General features: G+C 47.8%; 1 protein-coding gene across 1 annotated transcript; it reads left to right on the forward strand.

Annotated features, from left to right (window-relative positions):
- The first annotated feature begins 2,539 nt into the window (after positions 1–2,539).
- Positions 2,540–25,058, forward strand: myg1 (myg1 exonuclease). Its single transcript, XM_036950892.2, has 7 exons — positions 2,540–3,030; positions 3,441–3,553; positions 7,880–8,039; positions 8,261–8,410; positions 13,948–14,070; positions 14,458–14,639; positions 24,678–25,058. Exons 1-7 carry the CDS (start codon positions 2,725–2,727, stop codon positions 24,871–24,873), a joined length of 1,230 nt encoding a protein of 409 aa, XP_036806787.2. The 5' UTR covers positions 2,540–2,724; the 3' UTR covers positions 24,874–25,058.
- Positions 25,059–26,044: the final 986 nt, after the last annotated feature.

A 26,044-nucleotide genomic window follows, 5' to 3' on the forward strand; every position in this document is an offset into this window, starting at 1 on the left:
ATAACTGTCATGAGGGCAAGGTAGCACACAAGGAACAGACAGGTACATGGCACTTGACAGCGCCCTGATCATTTCCTGTGCAATCGTATAACGGATAAGGAAACCTACCGTCTGTCTGTGTTCTACGGCTCGGTAGCGAACTGCTTTGATTGTTTATTACGAGTTCGTCAATGAAAGGACAGGGCAGGTCCTAAATCCTATTCTCCGTTTGAGACGCGTTTAAAGACGGGAGCATTGAGTGTAGCGTACCCCCCCTCTTGGTGCGTTTTGGTTCTATCTGAGTCTCTGTGTACGAGCGAGGGGTCCCATCTGGCTAATTATGTTATCGCTGTAAACCTGAGAGCTCGTGAAGGAGAGCTGGGAGAGAGTGGGGGAGGGAGCTGTCCCCTCTTCCTGGTGCTGAAATAGGATACACACGCACACCAGATTGAGTGGTCTCTCCTGTATGATCTCTCTCATTCGTGTTTGTTTCCAACATCAACGTTGCTCGAATTAGGGATTTTTAAAAATGTGTTTATATTCATTCATTCATTCCCCCCAAAGACATGTAATTTTGTATAGAGGTAGTTGTTTTTATTTTGACCTCACGTGAGCGAATCCGTAACCGCATCCTAAACCAATAGCACGACAGAACGCATTTCTTTGAATTGAAGTGACGCGATGACGTGCACACTCCACTAGGTGTCGACATTTCACTAGTTTTACATACCTGTCAAACGATGACAAGAACATGCCAAATCATTGTTCATGATGAATTGCCTTCTCATTACAAACGTTCACAAATTCCGCCTCTATAGTCCGAAACAACTGATGCTCATACGTTTTTTATTTCTCCCTCTATCTTTCTCAAACAGTCCAAATGCTTTTATTTACATAACTTCAATGACTCAGAGGGGATGAAGCACCAATATCAGATTTAATATTGCATCTTAGCTTGGGACTGCTCGTCCCCTAGATAGTAGCATAATACTGAGGCTGACACAGTGGCTGTGTCTGACCTGCTACCCTATTTACCTAGATAGTGTACCACCTTTGACCTTTGACCAGGGCAGTGGTACATGGACACTTTTCTACCCTACGCTGTAATCTTAGTCTCTGCATCCACAGCAACATGTTGACATACAACTCATATAGGCTAATGATGGTTATAAACATGTTGACATACAACTCATATAGGCTAATGATGGTTATAAACATGTTGACATACAACTCATATAGGCTAATGATGGTTAGAAACATGTTAACATACAACTCATATAGACTAATGATGGTTAGAAACATGTTAACATACAACTCATATAGACTGATGGTTAGAAACATGTAAACATACAACTCATATAGACTGATGATGGTTATAAACATACAACTCATATAGACTAATGATGGTTATGAACATACAACTCATATAGACTAATGATGGTTATAAACATACAACTCATATAGGCTAATGATGGTTATAAACATACAACTCATATAGGCTAATGATGGTTATAAACATACAACTCATATAGACTAATGATGGTTATAAACATACAACTCATATAGGCTAATGATGGTTATAAACATACAACTCATATAGACTAATGATGGTTATAAACATACAACTCATATAGACTGATGGTTATAAACATACAACTCATATAGACTGATGGTTATTATCTGTACCAAAGGCAACTCATCAGAGAAGCCTACGATAGATAAGAGGAAACAACCCATTCTGCCTTTTTCGAGCGCAGATGGAACAGCTCTGTCAAAGCTGAATGACTACAGTTGGCTGAATAAAGTCCACAATAGACAACATAAGAATTTCAGTGAATTTAGTGCAACTTAAAAAATATATATATAATGTCAACATACTGTATGTATGTCAGAAACAGGACAAAATCCACACTGGATTTTTAGATATGCTGTATGAAAGGAAAGGGGGTAGCGTTAAGTGTGGAGGCGGAGCGATTGAAGGTGAATATTCCTGGTGTTTGTGACGCCCACCGTTCAGACACGGTGGTGAGCGTGGTGGAACAGAGGAGACACTGTCAGTCCTTTTTGAATTTTGAGTCAGAGACTCAACCAGACATATCAGGATATCAGTTTCCCTGTTAAAGCTTTTGTGCAGAATCCACTGCCCTGTTTCAGGTGCAACGTTGATGGTCATGTTGCAGTCGTGTGTAAGAGGGAGATTCCAAGATGTGGGGAGTGTGCAGGAGGGCATGGGACAGAGGATTGTGTAGTTTTGGTGGATACAGTTGTGTGTGTCAACTGTAGGGGTGTCCATGTTGCTGGGGATCAGAAGTGTCCGGTTAGAGAGGGGCAGGTTGAGGTGCCTAGATTCAGAGTAGTGCAGAAGGTGTCGTATGCTGAGGCAGGGAAGATAGCAGAGGAGGATGGGTCAAGGGTCAAGGATCCTGAGAGGAGAACATCTGTGCCAGCACAGAGGGATAGACCAACGAGTGATGTTTGCTTCAGTAAGGTTGGCTTCTTAGCGTTCATAGCAATGGTTATCAACTGTACCACAGAAATGGAATGTAAATGACAGCAAATAGATGTGGTGGTGGCAGCTGCAGAGAAGTATTTGGGTATACGATATTTGACTCTTTTGTTTTCCCCTTTTGCATCACAAAGTACAATGGATTTATATTATAGTCCAGTTGGGGCCGATAGTGCAACATATTGGATGCCAACCGCCGTTAAACTCCAAAGAAGAAGAAGCTATACGCCATATCCGGCATGTCTCCAGTCCGTCTGAAATTACAGTCCGCCTCATTATCTTCAGCAGCGTGTGTAGCAGCTAACTTCATGTTAGCACCGAACCTGTTGAAATTCACTTTCCGAACTTCAGTGTTTACTAGTGTTTTTAGAAATATACCGGTTAGGGACAGTATACCAGTTGCAGAAAGAAGATACATGTCACACCAACCCAAGCGACTCTGCACAGAAAACATGTCTGGTAAAATAATCGGCACCCATAACGGGACATTTCATTGTGATGAAGTGCTAGCCTGTTTCTTCCTTCACCAGCTCCCGGAGTACAAGGTGCATAACATTGATTTGTTCCTATTTTGCAGGAAACTATATGGTTAATATTAATGCACGATTCAACGTTTCTTCCACCCCGGCAAAGACAAGAGTTCGCTAGCTAGTTAACGTTAGTATATTCTAACGCCAGCTAGCTACTGTACTTATGGCATAAGCTCAGCATTGCATAACGCCCCAAATGCATAACGTTGAAACAGATTGAATTTCATTAAACCACATGGTCCGCCCTCGCCACGATAAGAGGTCTGTAGGTGCGTTCTTTTTAGCTCGCCGGTTCGGCGGATTTTTCCCCAACTCCACCCAGACGGTGCACCGTGCACGCTCAGATAGAACGATTGCACAGCACCTAATGTATTGGACATTAATGATATTTTAGAAATTTCTGCTGAATTTCATATTTTTTTCAGGATGCTGAGATCGTCAGAACTCGGGACCCTGCAGAGCTCGCCAAGTGTGACATCGTGGTGGATGTGGGAGGAGAGTTTGACCCCAAGAAGCATCTCTATGATCATCATCAGAGGTACAGTGGAACTAGCCCTTGGTCATGACTCTGTTCCATTGCGTTACACACAAATCATTGGACGAAGGCGTCTTCTTTACGGGGGAGTTTATTTAAATGAATGTTTTATTTAACTAGACAAGTCAGTTAAGAACACATTCTTATTTACAATGACGGCCCTACCGGGGAACAGTGGGTTAACTGCCTTGTTCAGGGGTATTTATCTAGGCAAGTCAGTTAGGAACAAATTCTTATTTACATTGACGGCCTACATTGGAACAGTGGGTTAAATGCCTTGTTCAGGGGCAGAACGACAGACTTTTACCTTGTCAGCTCGGGAATTCGATCCAGCAACCTTTCGGTTACTGGCCCAACACTCTAACCACTAGGCTACCTGCCCCAGTCCCGGCTACTTGCCCCAGTCCCGGCTACTTGCCCCAGTCCCGGCTACCTGCCCCAGTCCCGGCTACCTGCCCCAGTCCCGGCTACCTGCTCCAGTCCCGGCTACCTGCCCCAGTCCCGGCTACCTGCCCCAGTCCCGGCTACCTGCCCCAGTCCCGGCTACCTGCCCCAGTCCCGGCTACCTGCCCTAGTCCCGGCTACCTGCCCCAGTCCCGGCTACCTGCCCCAGTCCCGGCTACCTGCCCCAGTCCCGGCTACCTGCCCCGGCGCTTGTTTATGTAAGAAGAAGGCCACACCTGTGTGCAACGGAAAACCGCCGTCAGAAAAGGGTTGTCAGTGAAAAAATACTGTCGACTGCAACTGAGATAAAACCGGTTAAAACTGTAAGTTTGTATTTTACGTTTGAAATTATTTTGATATGAAAGTAAAGAGCTTTTTGTTTCTAGAACCATATCGCAATTTGACAATGGATTCACGTATAGATGGAGTATTTGGATGTTTTGTCTGCCAGGGCCAGTCTACCTCTGAAAATAACATTGTGTCCTTGGCCCTTGAGGAGTAACGGTACGCTCCAGTATTACATACCGACTGATACCAACCACAAGCTGTAGTCTTAGAGCAACATGATTGCAGATATGTGAATTTATAGAAGGCACACTGACATCGCATATAAAAGAGAAATCATGTATTTTTTATGTGGCTAAATCTTGTCATCACATTAATGATTTATCAGTCAATTACCTGTCTGTGTACTGATTGGTATGGAAATGCCAGAGGTTTTCCCCCCCCAGCAGGTAGGAGAGAGAACTAAGCTTCTCCATCATTCTCCCCCCTCCTCCCTCCCCTCCCTTCCCGCCTCCCCCTCCCTCCTGATATTATCTCTAGCTGCTATCTCAGGTGGCGCTAGCTAACTTTGACTACCTAGCAAAAACAACTAGCTTTTTAAACAAAATAATTGATACATGGAGTCATATAATCAATATAATATCGTCAATAATATGGCGATACTCTACTGCATCGATTCTGCCCCATCCCGCATAGCAACACCCGGGCCCTCTGGCACCAAAAAAATCAAAGTAAGCCTGTTTTAGGCAGAGGGCATAAGGAAAAGGGGTGGGGATAGGGATGGGTTTATGGGAACAACATGGCAACAGCATGGTAACAACATGGCAACAACATGGCAACAGGTTTTAAAAACATGGCAACAACATAGCAACGGGTAACAACATGGCAGCAACATGGCAACAGGTTTTAAAAACATGGCAACAACATAGCAACGGGTAACAACATGGCAACAACATAGCAACGGGTAACAACATGGCAACAACATAGCAACGGGTAACAACATGGCAACAACATAGCAACGGGTAACAACATGGCAGCAACATGGCAACAGGTTTTAAAAACATGGCAACAACATAGCAACGTGTAACAACATGGCAACAACATGGCAACAGGTTTTAACAACATGGCAACAACATAGCAACGTATAACAACATGGCAACAACATAGCAACGGGTAACAACATGGCAACAACATAGCAACGGGTAACAACATGGCAACAACATAGCAACGGGTAACAACATGGCAACAACATAGCAACGGGTAACAACATGGCAACAACATAGCAACGGGTAACAACATGGCAACAACATAGCAACGGGTAACAACATGGCAACAACATAGCAACGGGTAACAACATGGCAACAACATAGCAACGGGTAACAACATGGCAACAACATAGCAACGGGTAACAACATGGCAACAACATAGCAACGGGTAACAACATGGCAACAACATAGCAACGGGTTTTAAAAACATGGCAACAACATAGCAACGGGTTTTAAAAACATGGCAACAACATAGCAACGGGTAACATGGCAACAACATAGCAACGGGTTTTAAAAACATGGCAACAACATGGCAACGGGTTTTAAAAACATGGCAACAACATTTGGATAGAAATACATTTGTGTCAGACTGACAGACTGACAGACAGGTGGGTGATTGATTGGTCCTTCTTCTCTTTTTGTCCATATTTAACTGCCATCTCTGTATAATTGATGCAGGGATTCCGTTGCTAGTTATCGACCGTGTGCCACACAGCATGCCACTCGAGTATCTGACGCTTGGCGCTCAGCGGGGCTAGAAGTGGCCCTAATGGCACCCTATTCCCTATATAGTGCACTACTTTAGACCAGAGCCCTATTCCCTATATAGTGCACTACTTTAGACCAGAGCCCTATTCCCTATATAGTGCACTACTTTAGACCAGAGCCCTATTCCCTATATAGTGCACTACTTTAGACCAGAGCCCTATTCCCTATATAGTGCACTAATTTAGGCCAGAGCCCTATTCCCTATATAGTGCACTACTTTAGACCAGGGCCCTATTCCCTATATAGTGCACTACTTTAGACCAGGGCCCACAGTGCACTGTAGGGAATAGGGTGTCATTTGTCACGTTACCGTTGTCTCAATTAAGCCAGAATGAAATGACCACTGCAGGCCCCCCTGCTGTGAGGCACTCATCTCCTCACACGCTCAGTAGACACCACCCTGGGTAGAGTTGATTGACATTATCAACTGGCCTACTAAAATATAAAAGGCAACACTTGTGTAGAGACATATTACTGAAAGCCAAGGAGTGTTCATTTATTTTGGTGTTTTGAATTTTGACTGAAATGTTTTTTTTTCATTTACACTTAGCCTTTGCTGAAAGCACTGTCTTGCTCTAGGTAGCCAGCCGCGGGTGTCCAGAGTCCCTGGTGGGGATTGTTCTGATTTCATTTGTGTGTTCTGTTGTTCCTGTTCTGATCAGTCTGTATTGACAAGACTCTAGAGTCGTATTATCAATCTAATCTGTTGATCTCATTTTTATGTCTCTTTTAAATTAACCACATTGATTTAAATTGGATTTTAAATAGTCTATTAACCTATTTTTTGGAAGAAGCAGAAGGATGCTTCCTCGGTTGATAACACATCTAGGCTACCTCTAGTTAATGTTACGTGAACATACATTTCTGATATGATCAGTACAATCACCAACAGGAAAACTATTTAACAAGTAGACTACTGCTTTCCGTTTTAAGTGACACTAATTCATTTGTCATGGATGGAACAGATAGTATCATTTTCCTGCCGTTCACCACCTGATACTGTTTTCAATGAGCACCCAGACAGTTTTTAAAGACCGAGGTCACATCCTGCCGTTCACCACCTGATACTGTTTTCAATGAGCACCTAGCCAGTCTTTAAAGACAGACGTCACACCTTGCTGTTATCCTCCAGCTAGTCTTTAAAGACAGACGTCACATCCTGCTGTTATCCTCCAGCTAGTCTTTAAAGACAGACGTCACATCCTGCTGTTATCCTCCAGCTAGTCTTTAAAGACAAACGTCACATCCTGCTGTTATCCTCCAGCTAGTCTTTAAAGACAGACGTCACACCTTGCTGTTATTCTGCTGAAACCAAGAATGGTTGTGTTAGAGGAGACTCGCCTCAAGCCAAATAAACACGTGTCTGTCTTATATAAAGTTGATGGACAATAAAAGCTTCAGAGTTTAGATAAGTCTTTGTAAATGATGTGTGAACTGCTTTAGAATTATAATAAATCTTTAGAATTTGAATGAGACAGAGTGAGTGATAGGTGGGTGTGCTGCTCTCTGTCCAGGACGTTTAGGGGCACATTCAGCAGCCTGTGTTCAGGAAGTTTAGGGGAACATTCAGCAGCCTGTGTCCATTATGTTTAGGGGCACATTCAGCAGCCCGTGTTCAGGACGTTTAGGGGAACATTCAGCAGCCTGTGTCCAAGTATCTGATGGTCCATAAACATGGGATTAGTATAATCATAGAGGCAGTAGATTATGCATGGAAAGGGGAGGGGGATATTTCTACAAGATGGAGACATAACATATTCATGTGTGCTGCTCTCTGCTTATCCAGGACCTTCTCTGAGACGTTCCACAGCCTGTGTCCAGAGAAGCCCTGGGTGACCAAGTTGAGCTCGGCCGGTTTGGTCTACCTTCATTTTGGCCGGAGGGTCCTGTCTCAGCTCACCTCCCTGAAGGAAGGAGACAGACAGCTGGAGGTGCTCTATGATAAGGTGAGACTGGGGGGGGGGGGGGGGGGGGGCTCTGGGGGGGGGGGGGGGGGGGGGGGGCTCCATCCCTATTGATAACCTCTCTGCCATGTTCTGTTCTCTGTAGCTGTATGAGAACTAGATGGATGTAACGTTCTCTGTTTTCTGTATGAGAACTAGTTGGATGTAACGTTCTCTTCTCTGTATGAGAACTAGTTGGATGTAACGTTCTCTGTTCTCTGTAGCTGTATGAGAACTTGGTGGAGGAGGTGGATGCTGTGGACAACGGGATCTCCCAGTATGATGGAGAGGCTCGCTACGCTGTCTCTACCACTCTCAGCGCCCGCGTCGGACACCTTAACCCACGCTGGAACAGCAAGAGCCAGGACACCGAGGTCAGTCAATGTGTGGCGTACCGTGTGTGTGGAAATATACCCTATTAAAAGGGCTGAAACACCAGTCTTCAGTCAGTACAGGTGTGTGTGTGTGTGTGTGTGTTAATATAGTCCCCCGGTAACACTTTGTTGAGGCGTCCAACCGGCGCCAGACAAGCTCAGAGATGTCAAGATTTGAGCTCTGCCAGTGTTCCTGAATAACTGTAAGGCCCTACTACCAGGCTGTCTGGTTGAATGAGTCTCTTCTTCCTGAGTCGATACTTCTGAATCTGACAGGGGGAAACGTACCTTCTCGGTATACCACCACCACACACACACCACCACCACACACACACCACCACCACACACCACACACCACCACCACCACCACACACACACCACCACCACACACACACCACCACCACACACCACCACCACACACCACCACCACCACCACACACACACCACCACCACACACACACCACCACCACACACCACCACCACACACCACCACCACCACCACCACCACACACCACCACCACACACACCACCACCACCACCACCACACACACCACCACCACCACACACAATACCACCACCACCACACACACCACCACTACACACACCACCACCACACACCACCACCACCACACACCACCACCACCACACACAATACCACCACCACCACACACACCACCACTACACACACCACCACCACCACCACACACAATACCACCACCACCACACACACCACCACTACACACACACCACCACCACACACAATATCACCACCACCACACACACCACCACCACCACACACACCACCACACACACACACCACCACCACACACACCACCACCACCACACACACACACCACCACCACACACACCACCACCACCACCACACACAATATCACCACCACCACACACACCACACACACCACCACCACCACACACACACCACCACCACCACACACACCACCACCACCACCACACACACCACCACCACCACCACACACACCACCACCACCACACACACCACCACCATCACCACACACACCACCACCACCACCACACACACCACCACCACCACCACACACACCACCACCACCACCACACACACCACCACCACCACACACACAACCACCACCACCACCACACACCACCACCACCACACACACACCACCACCACACACACCACCACCACACACCACCACACACCACCACCACACACCACCACCACCACCACCACCACCACACACCACCACCACCACACACCACCACCACCACCACACACACACACCACCACCACACACACCACCACCACCACCACCACACACCACCACACACACCACCACCACCACCACCACCACACACACACCACCACCACCACGCACACCACCACCACCACGCACACCACCACCACCACCACCACCACCACCACTACACACAATACCACCACCACACACCACCACACACACCACCACCACACACACCACCACCACCACACACACAACCACCACCACCACACACCACCACCACCACCACCACCACCACCACACACAACCACCACCACCACCACCACACACCACCACCACCACCACACACACCACCACCACCACACACCACCACCACCACCACCACACACACCACCACCACCACACACACCACCACCACACACAATACCACCACCACACACCACCACACACACCACCACCACACACACCACCACCACCACACACACACCACCACCACACACCACCACCACCACAGACACCACCACCACCACACACCACCACAGACACCACCACCAGCACACACCACACACACCACCACCACCACCACACACACCACAACCACACACACCACCACCACCACACACACCACCACCACCACCACCACACACACCACCACCACCACCACACACACCACCACACACACACACCACCACCACACACACCACACACCACCACCACCACCATCACACACCACCACCACCACCACCACACACACCACCACCACCACACACACACACCACCACACACACACACCACCACCACCACCACCACCACACACACACACCACCACACACACACACCACCACCACCACCACACACACCACCACCACACACACCACCACCACCACCACCACACACACCACCACCACACACACCACCACCACCACCACCACCACCACACACCACCACACACCACCACCACCACCACCACACACACCACCACACACACACCACCACCACACACCACACACCACCACCACCACCACCACCACCACACACCACCACCACCACCACACACCACCACCACCACCACACACCACCACCACCACCACACACAATACCACCACCACACACACCACCACCACACACACCACCACCACACACCACCACCACCACCACCACACACCACCACCACCACACACCACACACCACCACCACCACACACCACCACCACACACACCACCACCACACACACCACCACCACCACACACACACAACACCACCACCACCACACACCACCACCACCCCCACCACCACACAACACACCACCCCCACCACCACACAACACACCACCCCCACCACACACACCACCACACACACCACCACCACCACTATCACACACCACCACCACCAGCACCACCACCACCATTCACCACACACCACCACCCACCACACACCACCACCACACACCACCAGCACCACCACCACACACCACCACCACACACCACCACCACACACACCACCACCACCACCACCACACACCACCACCACACACACCACCACCACACCACACACCACCACCACCACTACCACAGTGCCTTTTGAGTAAGGCAAGTGTTTATCATCTACGGGAGGATATTGAGCCATTAGAGAGAAATGCCCCTAAAAACCAGCTTCTCATTTAGAAACAGCCTATGTGGTATTAATTCGACTCAGAAGTATTTATTATACTGTCTAAATCGACTACAGGGAGTCTTGTGAAATTTGTGGTCGTGACTGAACCACAACGTAAATTAATGTTTGGTTTGTTTTGTTGGGTTCTAATAAACTCTACGGGCATTATGAAAGCTTAACCAAGTTTATTCTTCCCAGAGGATCAATACAACTGCATTCAGACAAAACATGTTTCCACCAACACAGTATATATACTCCAGTTTAGATGCACTCCTCCTTCTCTCCAACCCTTTAGATCTGTTATGGTTCGACAGGAAGAGGAAGGGATAGGGTTAAACCATTCCTCCTCCCTTAAGGTGACCTGACCTGACCTCAACCCCCTTGATGCCTAATCCAAAGCTCTCTCCCCTTATCAATGCCTGCCACGTGATCGCTTTCCTGCACTCAATATTTCTATAGGATCCCTGATGTAATGTAAACGTTATACATTACCCTCTCTCCCTCAGTGACATATCCTGACATAATATAAAGGTTATACATTACCCTCTCTCCCTCAGTGACATATCCTGACATAATGTAAAGGTTATACATTGCCCCCTCTCCCTCAGTGACATATCCTGACATAATGTAACGGTTATACATTACCCTCTCTCCCTCAGTGACATATCCTGACATAATGTAACGGTTATACATTACCCTCTCTCCCTCAGTGACATATCCTGACATAATGTAAAGGATATACATTACCCTCTCTCCCTCAGTGACATATCCTGACATAATGTAACGGTTATACATTACCCTCTCTCCCTCAGTGACATATCCTGACATAATGTAAAGGTTATACATTACCCTCGCTCCCTCAGTGACATATCCTGACATAATGTAACGGTTATACATTACCCTCTCTCCCTCAGTGACATATCCTGACATAATGTAACGGTTATACATTACCCTCTCTCCCTCAGTGACATATCCTGATATAATGTAACGGTTATACATTACCCTCTCTCCCTCAGTGACATATCCTGATATATTGTAACGGTTATACATTACCCTCTCTCCCTCAGTGACATATCCTGACATAATGTAACGGTTATACATTACCCTCTCTCCCTCAGTGACATATCCTGATATAATGTAAAGGATATACATTACCCTCTCTCCCTCAGTGACATATCCTGACATAATGTAAAGGATATACATTACCCTCTCTCCCTCAGTGACATATCCTGACATAATGTAAAGGTTATACATTACCCTCTCTCCCTCAGTGACATATCCTGACATAATGTAACGGGAGCTAGCATTTCTTAAGGAACCAAATCTGAAACTAGGACAAATCAGGAAGTGCAGTTGCCTTTTAAACTCTGTACAACGATTGGACAAGTAGGTCAAACACCTGTGATTTATCATCTGTCTCAGATGGGGAATGGGGAGGGCAGAGGGGGAATAAACTCTTATCGTCTGTCTCAGATGGGGAATGGGGAGGGCAGAGGGGGAATAAACTCTTATCGTCTGGCTCAGATGGGGAATGGGGAGGGCAGAGGGGGAATAAACTCTTATCGTCTGGCTCAGATGGGGAATGGGGAGGGCAGAGGGGGAATAAACTCTTATCGTCTGGCTCAGATGGGGAATGGGGAGGGCAGAGGGGGAATAAACTCTTATCGTCTGTCTCAGATGGGGAATGGGGAGGGCAGAGGGGGAATAAACTCTTTGTCCATCCATTTTCCTCCATTTCCCACACCTTTCTCAGACCAGGAGCACTTACTTATTACTCTGTGAGGCTGGTCGTCGACTCTATTCATATGTCATACCCTGGAAAGGCACTGTGGATTGTGACAGGCTGCGCTACTCAACAGCCCTGTGATTTCCTGATTCAATCAATTGTCACCTTGTCACTTTTTGATTGAAAAAAAAAAAGTAATATATTTTTCCTCCTGCCCTTCTCGTCCTGTCTCACCAAACTCCCAGCTGCTCACACTCACTGAGTCAGTGAGTCAGTCAGTGAGGGAGACCTTTAGCGACCTTTAGTTTTCCTTGTAGAAAAATGTTTATCTATCCTGTATTTACTTTAGCAGCTGTTGTGCTGTCCTTCATGTGCTGCAAGACTGCTGATATCTCCTGGTGTCGCCTTATGTTTCGTGACATTTCCTGTCTCCTGTCGTCTCCTCCTCATGTCATCTCCTCCTCATGTCGTCTCCTCCTCATGTCGTCTCCTCCTGTCGTCGTCTCCTCCTGTCGTCTCCTCCTGTCGTCTCCTCCTGTCGTCTCCTCCTGTCGTCTCCTCCTGTCGTCTCCTCCTCATGTCGTGTCCTCCTGTCGTCGTCTCCTCATGTCGTGTCCTCCTGTCGTCTCCTCCTCATGTCGTCTCCTCCTGTCGTCTCCTCCTCATGTCATCTCCTCCTGTCGTCTCCTCCTGTCGTCTCCTCATGTCGTCTCCTCATGTCGTCTCCTCCTCATGTCGTCGTCTCCTCCTCCTCCTGTCGTCTCCTCCTCCTCCTGTCGTCTCCTCCTCATGTTGTCGTCTCCTCCTCATGTCGTCGTCTCCTCCTCCTGTCGTCTCCTCCTCCTGTCGTCTCCTCCTCCTGTCGTCTCCTCCTCCTGTCGTCTCCTCCTCCTGTTGTCTCCTCATGTTGTGTATTTTAGGAGGGCTTCCATACGGCTCTGGGCATGGTAGGAGCAGAGTTCCTGGACCGGGTTGACTTCTACCAGAACTCCTGGCTTCCTGCTCGTGTGGTGGTGGAGGGAGCTGTACAGACGAGGAAGCAGGTACCTACCGTAGACATGCAGATATTCACTTACACTAGGTAGCGGACAGGGCTGTTCTGATGACATCCCCTGTCATGTTGCTTCTCTCCAGGACTACTTTGCCTGTTAAAATAAATTCCATGTATGATACACGTGTAAATATGTGAAAATACACGCGTAGTTATGGCGTAAACGCACGCGTAGTTACGGCGTAAACGCGCGCGTAGGTTTAAGTGTAGTAACAATACAGATATTAATGCAAAGTGTTAGTGTGAGACGTTATGAAATTGTAGGTATTGATGCAGTGTGTGCGTCACAATAGGTATCGATCCCGTGTTTTAAGTTTGCAAAGCACTTTGTGACCAGTGAATTCCTGAGTAAATGTGATTGATTTGTGTCCGTCCCCAGGTTGACCCCAGTGGCGAGATAGTGGTGTTTTCTCAGGGTGGTTGTCCCTGGAAGGAGCACCTGTTTTCCTTGGAGAAGGAGCTGAGCGTGGACACCTCCATTAAGTTTGTCCTCTACCCTGACCAGAACGGACAGTGGAGAGTCCAGTGTGTCCCAGCCGGTCTGCACACCTTCAATAACAGGTAGTGTACACTACCCAGATCGCCTTCAATAACAGGTAGTGTACACTATCGCCTTCAATAACAGGTAGTGTACACTATCGCCTTCAATAGCAGGTAGTGTACACTACCCAGATCGCCTTCAATAGCAGGTAGTGTACACTACCCAGATCGCCTTCAATAACAGGTAGTGTACACTACCCAGATCGCCTACAATAGCAGGTAGTGTACACTACCCGGATCGCCTACAATAGCAGGTAGTGTACACTACCTAGATCGCCTACAATAGCAGGTAGTGTACACTACCCGGATCGCCTACAATAGCAGGTAGTGTACACTACCCGGATCGCCTACAATAGCAGGTAGTGTACACTACCCGGATCACCTACAATAGCAGGTAGTGTACACTACCCGGATCGCCTACAATAGCAGGTAGTGTACACTACCCGGATCGCCTACAATAGCAGGTAGTGTACACTACCCGGATCGCCTACAATAACAGGTAGTGTACACTACCCGGATCGCCTACAATAGCAGGTAGTGTACACTACCCGGATCGCCTACAATAGCAGGTAGTGTACACTACCCGGATCGCCTACAATAGCAGGTAGTGTACACTACCCGGATCGCCTACAATAGCAGGTAGTGTACACTACCCGGATCTTCTACAATAGCAGGTAGTGTACACTACCCGGATCGCCTACAATAGCAGGTAGTGTACACTACCCGGATCTTCTACAATAGCAGGTAGTGTACACTACTTTAGTACACTACTTAGACTGTCCCTGTAGGAGAACCCTTTTTAGTTCCATTTAGAGCCCTCTATGGTATGGAAAGGGTTCTACGTGGAACCCAAAAGGGGTTCTCCTATGGGGATGTCTGAAGAACCCTTATGTTCAAGATAGAAACGTATTTTTTCTAAGACAGTGCTTTAGAGTTGACTATAGGTGTAGTGAACTAGTGGAGGGTCCAGTGTTTTCCTGTCCGACTACACATCCTACATCTACCAATACATGTGGCGGCAGGGTAGCCTAGTGGTTAGAGTGTTGGACTAGTAACCGGAAGGTTGCAAGTTCAAATCCCCGAGCTGACAAGGTACAAATCTGTCGTTCTGCCCCTGAACAGGCAGTTAACCCACTGTTCCTAGGCCGTCATTGAAAATAAGAAATTGTTCTTAACTGACTTGCCTAATATTTGTACAAAAAAAGTCAAATGGCTCCCTACTCCCTACATAGTGTGCACCTTTAATAGTCTACTCTACATCTAGCTACGGGGAGGAACAGCTTCCTGAGTTGTAGGTTTGTAGCTACGGGGAGGAACAGCTTCCTGAGTTGTCGGTTTGTAGCTAGGGGGAGGAACAGCTTTCTGAGTTGTAGGTTTGTAGCTAGGGGGAGGAACAGCTTCCTGGGTTGTTGGTTTGTAGTTAGGGGGAGGAACAGCTTCCTGAGTTGTAGGTTTGTAGCTAGGGGGAGGAACAGCTTCCTGAGTTGTCGGTTTGTAGCTAGGGGGAGGAACAGCTTCCTGAGTTGTCGGTTTGTAGCTAGGGGGAGGAACAGCTTCCTGAGTTGTCGGTTTGTAGCTAGGGGGAGGAACAGCTTCCTGAGTTGTCGGTTTGTCGCTACGGGGAGGAACAGCTTCCTGAGTTGTAGGTTTGTCGCTACGGGGAGGAACAGCTTCCTGAGTTGTAGGTTTGTCGCTACGGGGAGGAACAGCTTCCTGAGTTGTAGGTTTGTAGCTAGGGGGAGGAACAGCTTCCTGAGTTGTAGGTTTGTCGCTACGGGGAGGAACAGCTTCCTGGGTTGTCGGTTTGTAGCTACAGGTAGGAACAGCTTCCTGGGTTGTGGGTTGTAGGTTTGTAGCTACGGGGAGGAACAGCTTCCTGGGTTGTAGGTTTGTAGCTAGAGGGAGGAACAGCTTCCTGGGTTGTAGGTTTGTAGCTACGGGGAGGAACAGCTTCCTGGGTTGTGGGTTTGTAGCTACGGGGAGGAACTGCTTCCTGGGTTGTAGGTTTGTAGCTACGGGGAGGAACAGATTCCTGAGTTTTGTAGCTTGTAGCTAGGGGGAGGAACAGCTTCCTGAGTTTTGTAGCTTGTAGCTACGGGTAGGAACAGCTTCCTGAGCTGTAGCTTGTAGCTACGGGTAGGACAGCTTCCTGAGTTTTGTAGCTTGTAGCTACGGGTAGGAAAAGCTTCCTGAGCTGTAGCTTGTAGCTAGGGATAGGACAGCTTCCTGAGTTTTGTAGCTTGTAGCTACGGGTAGGAACAGCTTCCTGAGCTGTAGCTTGTAGCTAGGGGGAGGAACAGCTTCCTGAGTTGTAGGTTTGTAGCTAGGGGGAGGAACAGCTTCCTGGGTTGTTGGTTTGTAGCTAGGGGGAGGAACAGCTTCCTGGGTTGTAGGTTTGTAGTTAGGGGGAGGAACAGCTTCCTGAGTTGTAGGTTTGTAGCTAGGGGGAGGAACAGCTTCCTGAGTTGTCGGTTTGTAGCTAGGGGGAGGAACAGCTTCCTGAGTTGTCGGTTTGTAGCTAGGGGGAGGAACAGCTTCCTGAGTTGTCGTTTTGTAGCTAGGGGGAGGAACAGCTTCCTGAGTTGGCGGTTTGTAGCTTTGGGGAGGAACAGCTTCCTGAGTTGTAGGTTTGTAGCTACGGGGAGGAACAGCTTCCTGAGTTGTAGGTTTGTAGCTAGGGGGAGGAACAGCTTCCTGAGTTGTCGGTTTGTAGCTAGGGGGAGGAACAGCTTCCTGGGTTGTCGGTTTGTAGCTAGGGGTAGGAACAGCTTCCTGAGTTGTCGGTTTGTAGCTAGGGGTAGGAACAGCTTCCTGAGTTGTCGGTTTGTAGCTAGGGGGAGGAACAGCTTCCTGAGTTGTCGGTTTGTAGCTAGGGGGAGGAACAGCTTCAGAATTTTTAATGGTAGTTATTTTTTGCAGACACTTTCTTCTCTTGTTCGCTCCTGAAGGCATCTGCTGCCATTTAAATACAATGAATAGAAGGGGGGTCCCTATTCAAGAATGGTGTCATAATGGGTGGACTGGTATACTCTCCTCGTGTCATTTAATGTCAGACCATCACGTTTATGATTCACACAAACAGAAAATACAGACGGACAGACTCTCTCTCCCCTGCTGATTGACTGGGTGTCACTAGGTAAAACAGCCCTCTGCTGATTGGCTGGGGTCAATAGGTAAAATATCCCTCTGCTTATTGGCTGGGGTCATTGGTAAAACAAAGAGATGGAACAAATATCATCTCATGTTGTTGATAACCCATGAGAAAAATATCAACCTATGTTTTTATATGCAAATATATTCTAATACAGAGTGCTGAATGTTTAGTTATTGTATGCAGTTTGCTTTAGTTAATTATCATAGTTCTGGTTTGAAAGGTGTATTTGGAGTACACACATACACACACACACACACACACACACACACACACAACGTGTACAATTATAAACTGTGCACACATCTGTGTTGTTCTCCCCTCTAGCAGAAATCACACTTACAGTTTACAATCAGTTATTTGTGGATAAGTAATTATTTTCAAGGGAATTATTTTAGTAAGTAATTTACAATGCAATTCTGAAGTGGATTGCTTCTCCCGCAGGTCAAAAGGATAATGGATTCAATTATGTAGAAGTTCTCAACTCTTGTTTGATCTCTACTTCTTGCAGTCAGGTCATAGTTAGTTATTTCACTGGTATGTTGTGAATGTTCATCATGGGGGCGTGACCCTTCATCATGGGGGGGTAACCGTTCATCATGGGGGGGTGACCGTTCATCATGGGGGCGGTGACCGTTCATCATGGGGCGGTGACCGTTCATCGTGGGGCGTGACCGTTCATCATAAGGGGGTAACCGTTCATCATGGGGGGGTGACCGTTCATCATGGGGGCGGTGACCGTTCATCATGGGGCGGTGACCGTTCATCATGGGGGGGGTGACCGTTCATCATGGGGGGGTGACCGTTCATCATAGGGCGGTGACCGTTCATCGTAGGGCGGTGACCGTTCATCGTGGGGCGGTGACCGTTCATCGTGGGGCGGTGACCGTTCATCGTGGGGCGGTGACCGTTCATCGTGGGGCGGTGACCGTTCATCGTGGGGCGGTGACCGTTCATCGTGGGGCGGTGACCGTTCATCGTGGGGCGATGACCGTTCATCGTGGGGGGGTGACCGTTCATCGTGGGGCGGTGACCGTTCATCGTGGGGGGGGGTGACCGTTCATCATGGGGGGGTGACCGTTCATCATGGGGCGGTGACCGTTCATCATGGGGCGGTGACCGTTCATCGTGGGGGGGGTGACCTTTCATCATGGGGCGGTGACCGTTCATCGTGGGGCGGTGACCGTTCATCGTGGGGCGGTGACCGTTCATCGTGGGGGGGTGACCGTTCATCGTGGGGGCGTGACCGTGAATTTATTTAAACTCACATCTCTGTTCACCAATGGAAAATATCTCTTAAATGTGTTTATTTTGTCTAATCAATTAAAGTAACGTTTAAACCTCATACTGTAGGTTTAAAGTACATTTGTAGTGAGAGGACATCACTTCTCCTCAGTAGCTGCTCTTCATCCCGTTCCTGTGCAGTCTTCTGTGCGTAAATAAACCCTGTTAGTTTAAAGCCCATTTAGTGCCTTGTGAAAGGTGAGAGGGAATTGAATGACCAGAGGGTTGAGGAACATAAGGCACATCTCTAGGCTTCAGAAGTCAGCTGCATGGTCTCCGTTCTCTCTCTCTTTCTCTCTCTTTCTCTCACCCAACCCCTCCCTCTCTTTCTCTCACCCATCTCCTCCCTCTTTCTCTCACCCATCTCCTCCCTCTCTCTTTCTCTCAACCATCTCCTCCCTCTCTCTTTCTCTCACCCATCTCCTCCCTCTCTCTTTCTCTCACCCATCTCCTCCCTCTCTCTTTCTCTCACCCATCTCCTCCCTCTCTCTTTCTCTCACCCATCTCCTCCCTCTCTCTTTCTCTCACCCATCTCCTCCCTCTCGCCACTCCAGTGAGGAATCTCATTAGAATTGGTTTTCCACTAGGATGACCTGACACCTGGCAGTGGGAAGAATGTATGAGATGCTGCTAAGCTTTCCATTTAGTTCAACGTTATGCGTAGGTGTAGGTGCTGACAATGCCTAACAACCAGACCTGTATTTAAATACTATTTCAAATGATTTATATATATTTTTTTAGCTGGGCTTGGCTGCGTTTTTGCCTGGCGGATTGGAACCAATAGAAAAATCACAACACTACAACCCCCACCCATATGACACTTTCGACAGGCTAGAGTAAATGCTGAAAGATTTGGAATAAGAGCATGAACCCTGGCCCGCTGACACCGTGCCTCCCCAGATGGCTGTGTCTGAGGGAGGAGAAATGAGGGTCGAGGGACGGGAACATGTTGGGGGATTGAAACGCAGCCTGTGGATCCAGATGGCAGCGCTTGAGGGAAGCATGATTCTCCCAGCAAGTAGCTGCTGCCGGATCCGCCCCTGCAGGATAACAGGAAGAGTGTTGTTATCACCTGTGTCTCGAGTACGTAAACACCACCTGCGTAGAATAGACTATTTTTATCACTGCTCATCACACCAGGAAATGTGAGCAGAGTTGGTTCTTCCGTTCTCGTGCATGTTGGAGAGAGAGGGAAGATGAAGTAGTCATTTTGCAGGATTGGGGTACATTTTTGTTTAATCAGCAATCAAGGAATTTTTAGTTCACATTCTGAAGTGTGAAATACAATTTATGAATTTCAAGTCATTTCTTTGCTACGTCCTATAATGTCATACAATTGGATTTGGTTATTTGACATTTTTACCTATACAATTAAAGATTATTCACCTGTGGTCTTTCTGTAGAGGTACTATTAAAACAACAGTCAGTTATCCAGAGAGGACTGGGTTTTGTTTTTTTGATATCTCACTGGTTCTCTTTCACTACTTTACACAGTGTGTGTGAAGGGACAGTGATGGGGACATTGCCCTGCCTTGGGTGCTGTCTTTCAGATGACACGTTAAACCGATGTCCTGACTCTCTGTGGTCGTAAACATTCCCATGAAACCTACCATAAGAGTAGGGGTGGAAACCTCAGTGTTCTGGCTATTCCATCATTGGCCACCTAATTACCTCCACCCCTCCCCCGATTCCCAATTGGTGTATATCGCTCCTCACCTCTCCACCTGATAGCTGCTGTGCGGTAAGTGTTCTGGCACAAAATGGCTGCCATGGCGTCACCCAAGTGGGTGCTACACATTGAGGGTAGATGCGGATGAGTTTCTCCCCCTACTATGGTAAAGCGCCTTGAGCATCTACTGTAGGTGGAAAAGCGTTATGTAAATGCAGTCTGTTAGTAATGGTCCATAGCCTATCCTAGTGCAGACGGAGGGTGTCGTTGACTCACGAACTCAACCAGTGACATATTTCAATATAACACCTCGTCTGTCATGTTTAAACGCCACTTGTCTAAAATTGCAACAGAAGGCCCCCGAATAAGATGAAGAAGTGCATGATGGTTGCTAGAAATAAGAGCTTTCTTCCCAACCTTATTCTCTCTACAGGGCACTCCCTTTCACCAGAGCCCCAATGGGTAGCCTAGTGGTTAGAGGCAGGGTAGCCTAGTGGTTAGAGGCAGGGTAGCCTAGTGGTTAGAGGCAGGGTAGCCTAGTGGTTAGAGGCAGGGTAGCCTAGTGGTTAGAGGCAGGAAGCCTAGTGGTTAGAGGCAGGAAGCCTAGTGGTTAGAGGCAGGTAGCCTAGTGGTTAGAGGCAGGTAGCCTAGTGGTTAGAGGCAGGAAGCCTAGTGGTTAGAGGCAGGTAGCCTAGTGGTTAGAGGCAGGTAGCCTAGTGGTTAGAGGCAGGGTAGCCTAGTGGTTAGAGGCAGGGTAGCCTAGTGGTTAGAGGCAGGTAGCCTAGTGGTTAGAGGCAGGTAGCCTAGTGGTTAGAGGCAGGGTAGCCTAGTGGTTAGAGGCAGGGTAGCCTAGTGGTTAGAGGCAGGTTAGCCTAGTGGTTAGAGGCAGGGTAGCCTAGTGGTTAGAGGCAGGGTAGCCTAGTGGTTAGAGGCAGGGTAGCCTAGTGGTTAGAGGCAGGGTAGCCTAGTGGTTAGAGGCAGGTAGCCTAGTGGTTAGAGGCAGGTAGCCTAGTGGTTAGAGGCAGGAAGCCTAGTGGTTAGAGGCAGGTAGCCTAGTGGTTAGAGGCAGGGTAGCCTAGTGGTTAGAGGCAGGGTAGCCTAGTGGTTAGAGGCAGGGTAGCCTAGTGGTTAGAGGCAGGTAGCCTAGTGGTTAGAGGCAGGTAGCCTAGTGGTTAGAGGCAGGTTAGCCTAGTGGTTAGAGGCAGGTTAGCCTAGTGGTTAGAGGCAGGTTAGCCTAGTGGTTAGAGGCAGGGTAGCCTAGTGGTTAGAGGCAGGGTAGCCTAGTGGTTAGAGGCAGGGTAGCCTAGTGGTTAGAGGCAGGGTAGCCTAGTGGTTAGAGGCAGGTTAGCCTAGTGGTTAGAGGCAGGTTAGCCTAGTGGTTAGAGGCAGGTTAGCCTAGTGGTTAGAGGCAGGGTAGCCTAGTGGTTAGAGGCAGGTAGCCTAGTGGTTAGAGGCAGGGTAGCCTAGTGGTTAGAGCGTTGGACTAGAAAGGTTGCTGGATCGAGTCCACGAGCTGACAAGGTTAAAAATCTGTCGTTCTGCCCCCTGAACAAGGCCGTTAAACACACTGTTTCCCTGGTCGCCGAAGACGTGGATGTTGATTTTTAAGGCACCTCGCACCTCTCTGATTCAGAGGGTTTGTGGGTTAAATGCGTTAGACACATTTCAGTTGTACAACTGACTAGGTATCCCCCTTTCCTGGTCAAAAGTAGTACACGGAATAGGGTGCCATTTGGGACAAATGCATGATGGTTGATTTAGAAATTAGCAAAAAAAACAGGTGGTATCCAGGGGATCTGCTGCTTGATCCATTTGGCAGACTAATATTGTGATTTGTTGATGGGTCTTCAGAATCAGTCTCGCTCTTTCATTCAGAAACGTTTTGGTGCCAATTGCCCCTCTTCCTACTTACTATTATTGTTCCAGTCTACTTTTCCTTTGCTGTGTCTGTCCTGAGAATACTGTCCAGTTATTCTGTGGTTATAAGGATTCGCTGCTCAAAGCCTACTAGATTATCTTTGTGAATTATTATTAAATCAGAAGTAAAATGGTGTCAAAATTCATGAAATCAAGCAGGTGCCCTAGTTACCATTTTTCCTGAAATGAATTCAAACCCTTCTCCATCCTTAGCGACCTCCATCCTCCATTCACACTTGACTTGTTCCTGCTTGTCAAGCTCGTCTTTCCTCCCTCTTGTGAGATTGGATATTGACTGAGAGAGCACCGTGTCACATTCCCCTCCACCCCAATTTTCCATCTGTCCTCTTCCACCTTATTAGTCCCTTTTCACACCTCAACAGATTCTCAAGAGGTTTCCAGAGAATATCCTCGGCTATGTCTTTTTTTTAATAATGTGAACTACTGCTACTGAAGGTAATGCACGACACTGGCTCGACAGTTGCCCCTAATGTTATATATATAAATATATATATATATATATATATATATATATATATATATATATATATATATATATATATATATATATATATATATATATATATATATATATATATATGTGTGTGTGTGTGTGTGTGTATATATACAGTGCCTTGCGAAAGTATTCGGCCCCCTTGAACTTTGCGACCTTTTGCCACATTTCAGGCTTCAAACATAAAGATATAAAACTGTATTTTTTTGTGAAGAATCAACAACAAGTGGGACACAATCATGAAGTGGAACGACATTTATTGGATATTTCAAACTTTTTTAACAAATCAAAAACTGAAACATTGGGCGTGCAAAATTATTCAGCCCCTTTACTTTCAGTGCAGCAAACTCTCTCCAGAAGTTCAGTGAGGATCTCTGAATGATCCAATGTTGACCTAAATGACTAATGATGATAAATACAATCCACCTGTGTGTAATCAAGTCTCCGTATAAATGCACCTGCACTGTGATAGTCTCAGAGGTCCGTTAAAAGCGCAGAGAGCATCATGAAGAACAAGGAACACACCAGGCAGGTCCGAGATACTGTTGTGAAGAAGTTTAAAGCCGGATTTGGTTACAAAAAGATTTCCCAAGCTTTAAACATCAGGAGCACTGTGCAAGCGATAATATTGAAATGGAAGGAGTATCAGACCACTGCAAATCTACCAAATCTACATTAGTATGTAGTATTCTACATACTATGTTTGGACTGGCTGTGGCTGTTACATAGGCTGCCAGTCTTGAGTTTCCTTCTGTGTCTCTGCCCGCGCGCATCTCTGCACGCACGCATTCTGTGTCTCTGCAGCCACAGCCTATGACAGGGCCTGACCCTCGCCAGCCACAGCCTATGACAGGGCCTGACCCTCGCCAGCCACAGCCTATGACGGGGCCTGACCCTCGCCAGCCACAGCCTATGACGGGGCCTGACCCTCGCCAGCCACAGCCTATGACGGGGCCTGACCCTCGCCAGCCACAGCCTATGACGGGGCCTGACCCTCGCCAGCCACAGCCTATGACAGGGCCTGACCCTCGCCAGCCACAGCCTATGATTGGGCCTGGAGTTCCACTTGAAAAACAGACAGAACCCTTGGCTTGTGTACTGTGTTACTGTGTTGTGGAAATGGGATGTTTCCCTTTCCTGGGCAGTCGCTCTCTGTGTCCATCCTGCCTGACCTCAGTGTCCTCACAGTATGCCTCTGTCTTAGCCTGGTCCCAGATCTGTTTTGTGCTGTCTTGCCAACTCCTACAGTTATTGGCAACGTTAACACTGTACAACCCACTCTGACTCCATGCTACCTCTGCTCTCCTCTGTGTCCCCTTCCTGCCCGAGCCTGGAGGGCCACGTAGTCTTGAAAAACAGTATTTTTCTGGAATCAGCCTTAGCCGTTAGGGTGTGACTTGGACTGTGTTCAGGTACTCTGTGTGCTCAAGCATATCCCTCTGTGTCCAACCTGCCTGTGTTGACAATGTCCCTCTGTGTCCAACCTGCCTGTATTGACAATGTCCCTCCGTGTGTCTGTCCCAGGTTGTCTCTGTTGGAGGAGTGGCGTGGGGTACGTGACGATGCCCTGTCAGAGCTCAGTGGGATCCCCGACTGTGTCTTCGTCCACGCCGGAGGTTTCATCGGTGGGAACAAGACCAAGGAAGGGGCCTTGGAGATGGCCCGCAGGACCCTGCAGGCTGCAGCCAAGTCCCCATCCAAACACACCAACTGCACCTGATCTTAGCCAGTCCCGGAGGATGATTAACCAGGAAAGCTCAGTATCGCTTGGTTTACCTCTGCTTAGTAGTGTGGAACACACACACACACTCTCAATCACGTCACTGTTCGGTTAAATTAATTGTACTGTATGTGTGTTGTACTTGTTTTGCTATAAAAAAAATACAAAATTAGATTTTGACCAAATGGATATCCTGTGGTGTTTGAGGAGTTGGGATTAGGAAGTTGTGTTTTGAGGAGTTGGGATTAGGAAGTTGTGTTTTGAGGAGTTGGGATTAGGAAGTTGTGTTTTGTATCTCATGAATGTCAGCCAAGAAGGCACTGGCAGAAATAAATCCAAGAGAAGCCAGTGAGAAAGAACCAGGTGTAAATTTCCCATAAAACAATGTCCTTTTCTGGACTGGTCATCATGACACAATGGTAGTCTTATCGATCCTTTCCTTTCCTTAACACTGGGACCATAGTCACCCTCCCTCCATACTGCTGGTATTAACACTGGGACCATAGTCACCCTCCCTCCATACTGCTGGTATTAACACTGGGACCATAGTCACCCTCCCTCCATACTGCTGGTATTAACACTGGGACCATAGTCACCCTCCCACCGTACTGCTGGTATTAACACTGGGACCATAGTCACCCTCCCTCCATACTGCTGGTATTAACACTGGGACCATAGTCACCCTCCCTCCATACTGCTGGTATTAACACTGGGACCATAGTCACCCTCCCTCCATACTGCTGGTATTAACACTGGGACCATAGTCACCCTCCCTCCATACTGCTGGTATTAACACTGGGACCATAGTCAACCTCCCTCCATACTGCTGGTATTAACACTGGGACCATAGTCACCCTCCCTCCATACTGCTGGTATTAACACTGGGACCATAGTCACCCTCCCTCCATACTGCTGGTATTAACACTGGGACCATAGTCACCCTCCCTCCATACTGCTGGTATTAACACTGGGACCATAGTCACCCTCACTCCATACTGCTGGTATTAACACTGGGACCATAGTCACCCTCCCACCGTACTGCTGGTATTAACACTGGGACCATAGTCACCCTCCCTCCATACTGCTGGTATTAACACTGGGACCATAGTCACCCTCCCTCCGTACTGCTGGTATTAACACTGGGACCATAGTCACCCTCCCTCCATACTGC

This window comes from Oncorhynchus mykiss, chromosome 17 (genome assembly GCF_057628025.1).
Source record: "Oncorhynchus mykiss isolate SJ-2025 chromosome 17, ASM5762802v1, whole genome shotgun sequence".
In the NCBI taxonomy this organism is placed as follows: Eukaryota; Metazoa; Chordata; class Actinopteri; order Salmoniformes; family Salmonidae; genus Oncorhynchus; species Oncorhynchus mykiss.

Excerpts from the sequence above, each read along its gene's own strand:
- myg1 (XM_036950892.2), top strand. The coding sequence starts at position 2,725 with ATGTCTCCAGTCCGTCTGAAATTACAGTCCGCCTCATTATCTTCAGCA. Across the intron at positions 8,040-8,260 it reads TGGAGGTGCTCTATGATAAG|CTGTATGAGAACTTGGTGGA; the intron begins GTGAGACTGGGG and ends TGTTCTCTGTAG. Across the intron at positions 14,071-14,457 it reads CTGTACAGACGAGGAAGCAG|GTTGACCCCAGTGGCGAGAT; the intron begins GTACCTACCGTA and ends GTCCGTCCCCAG.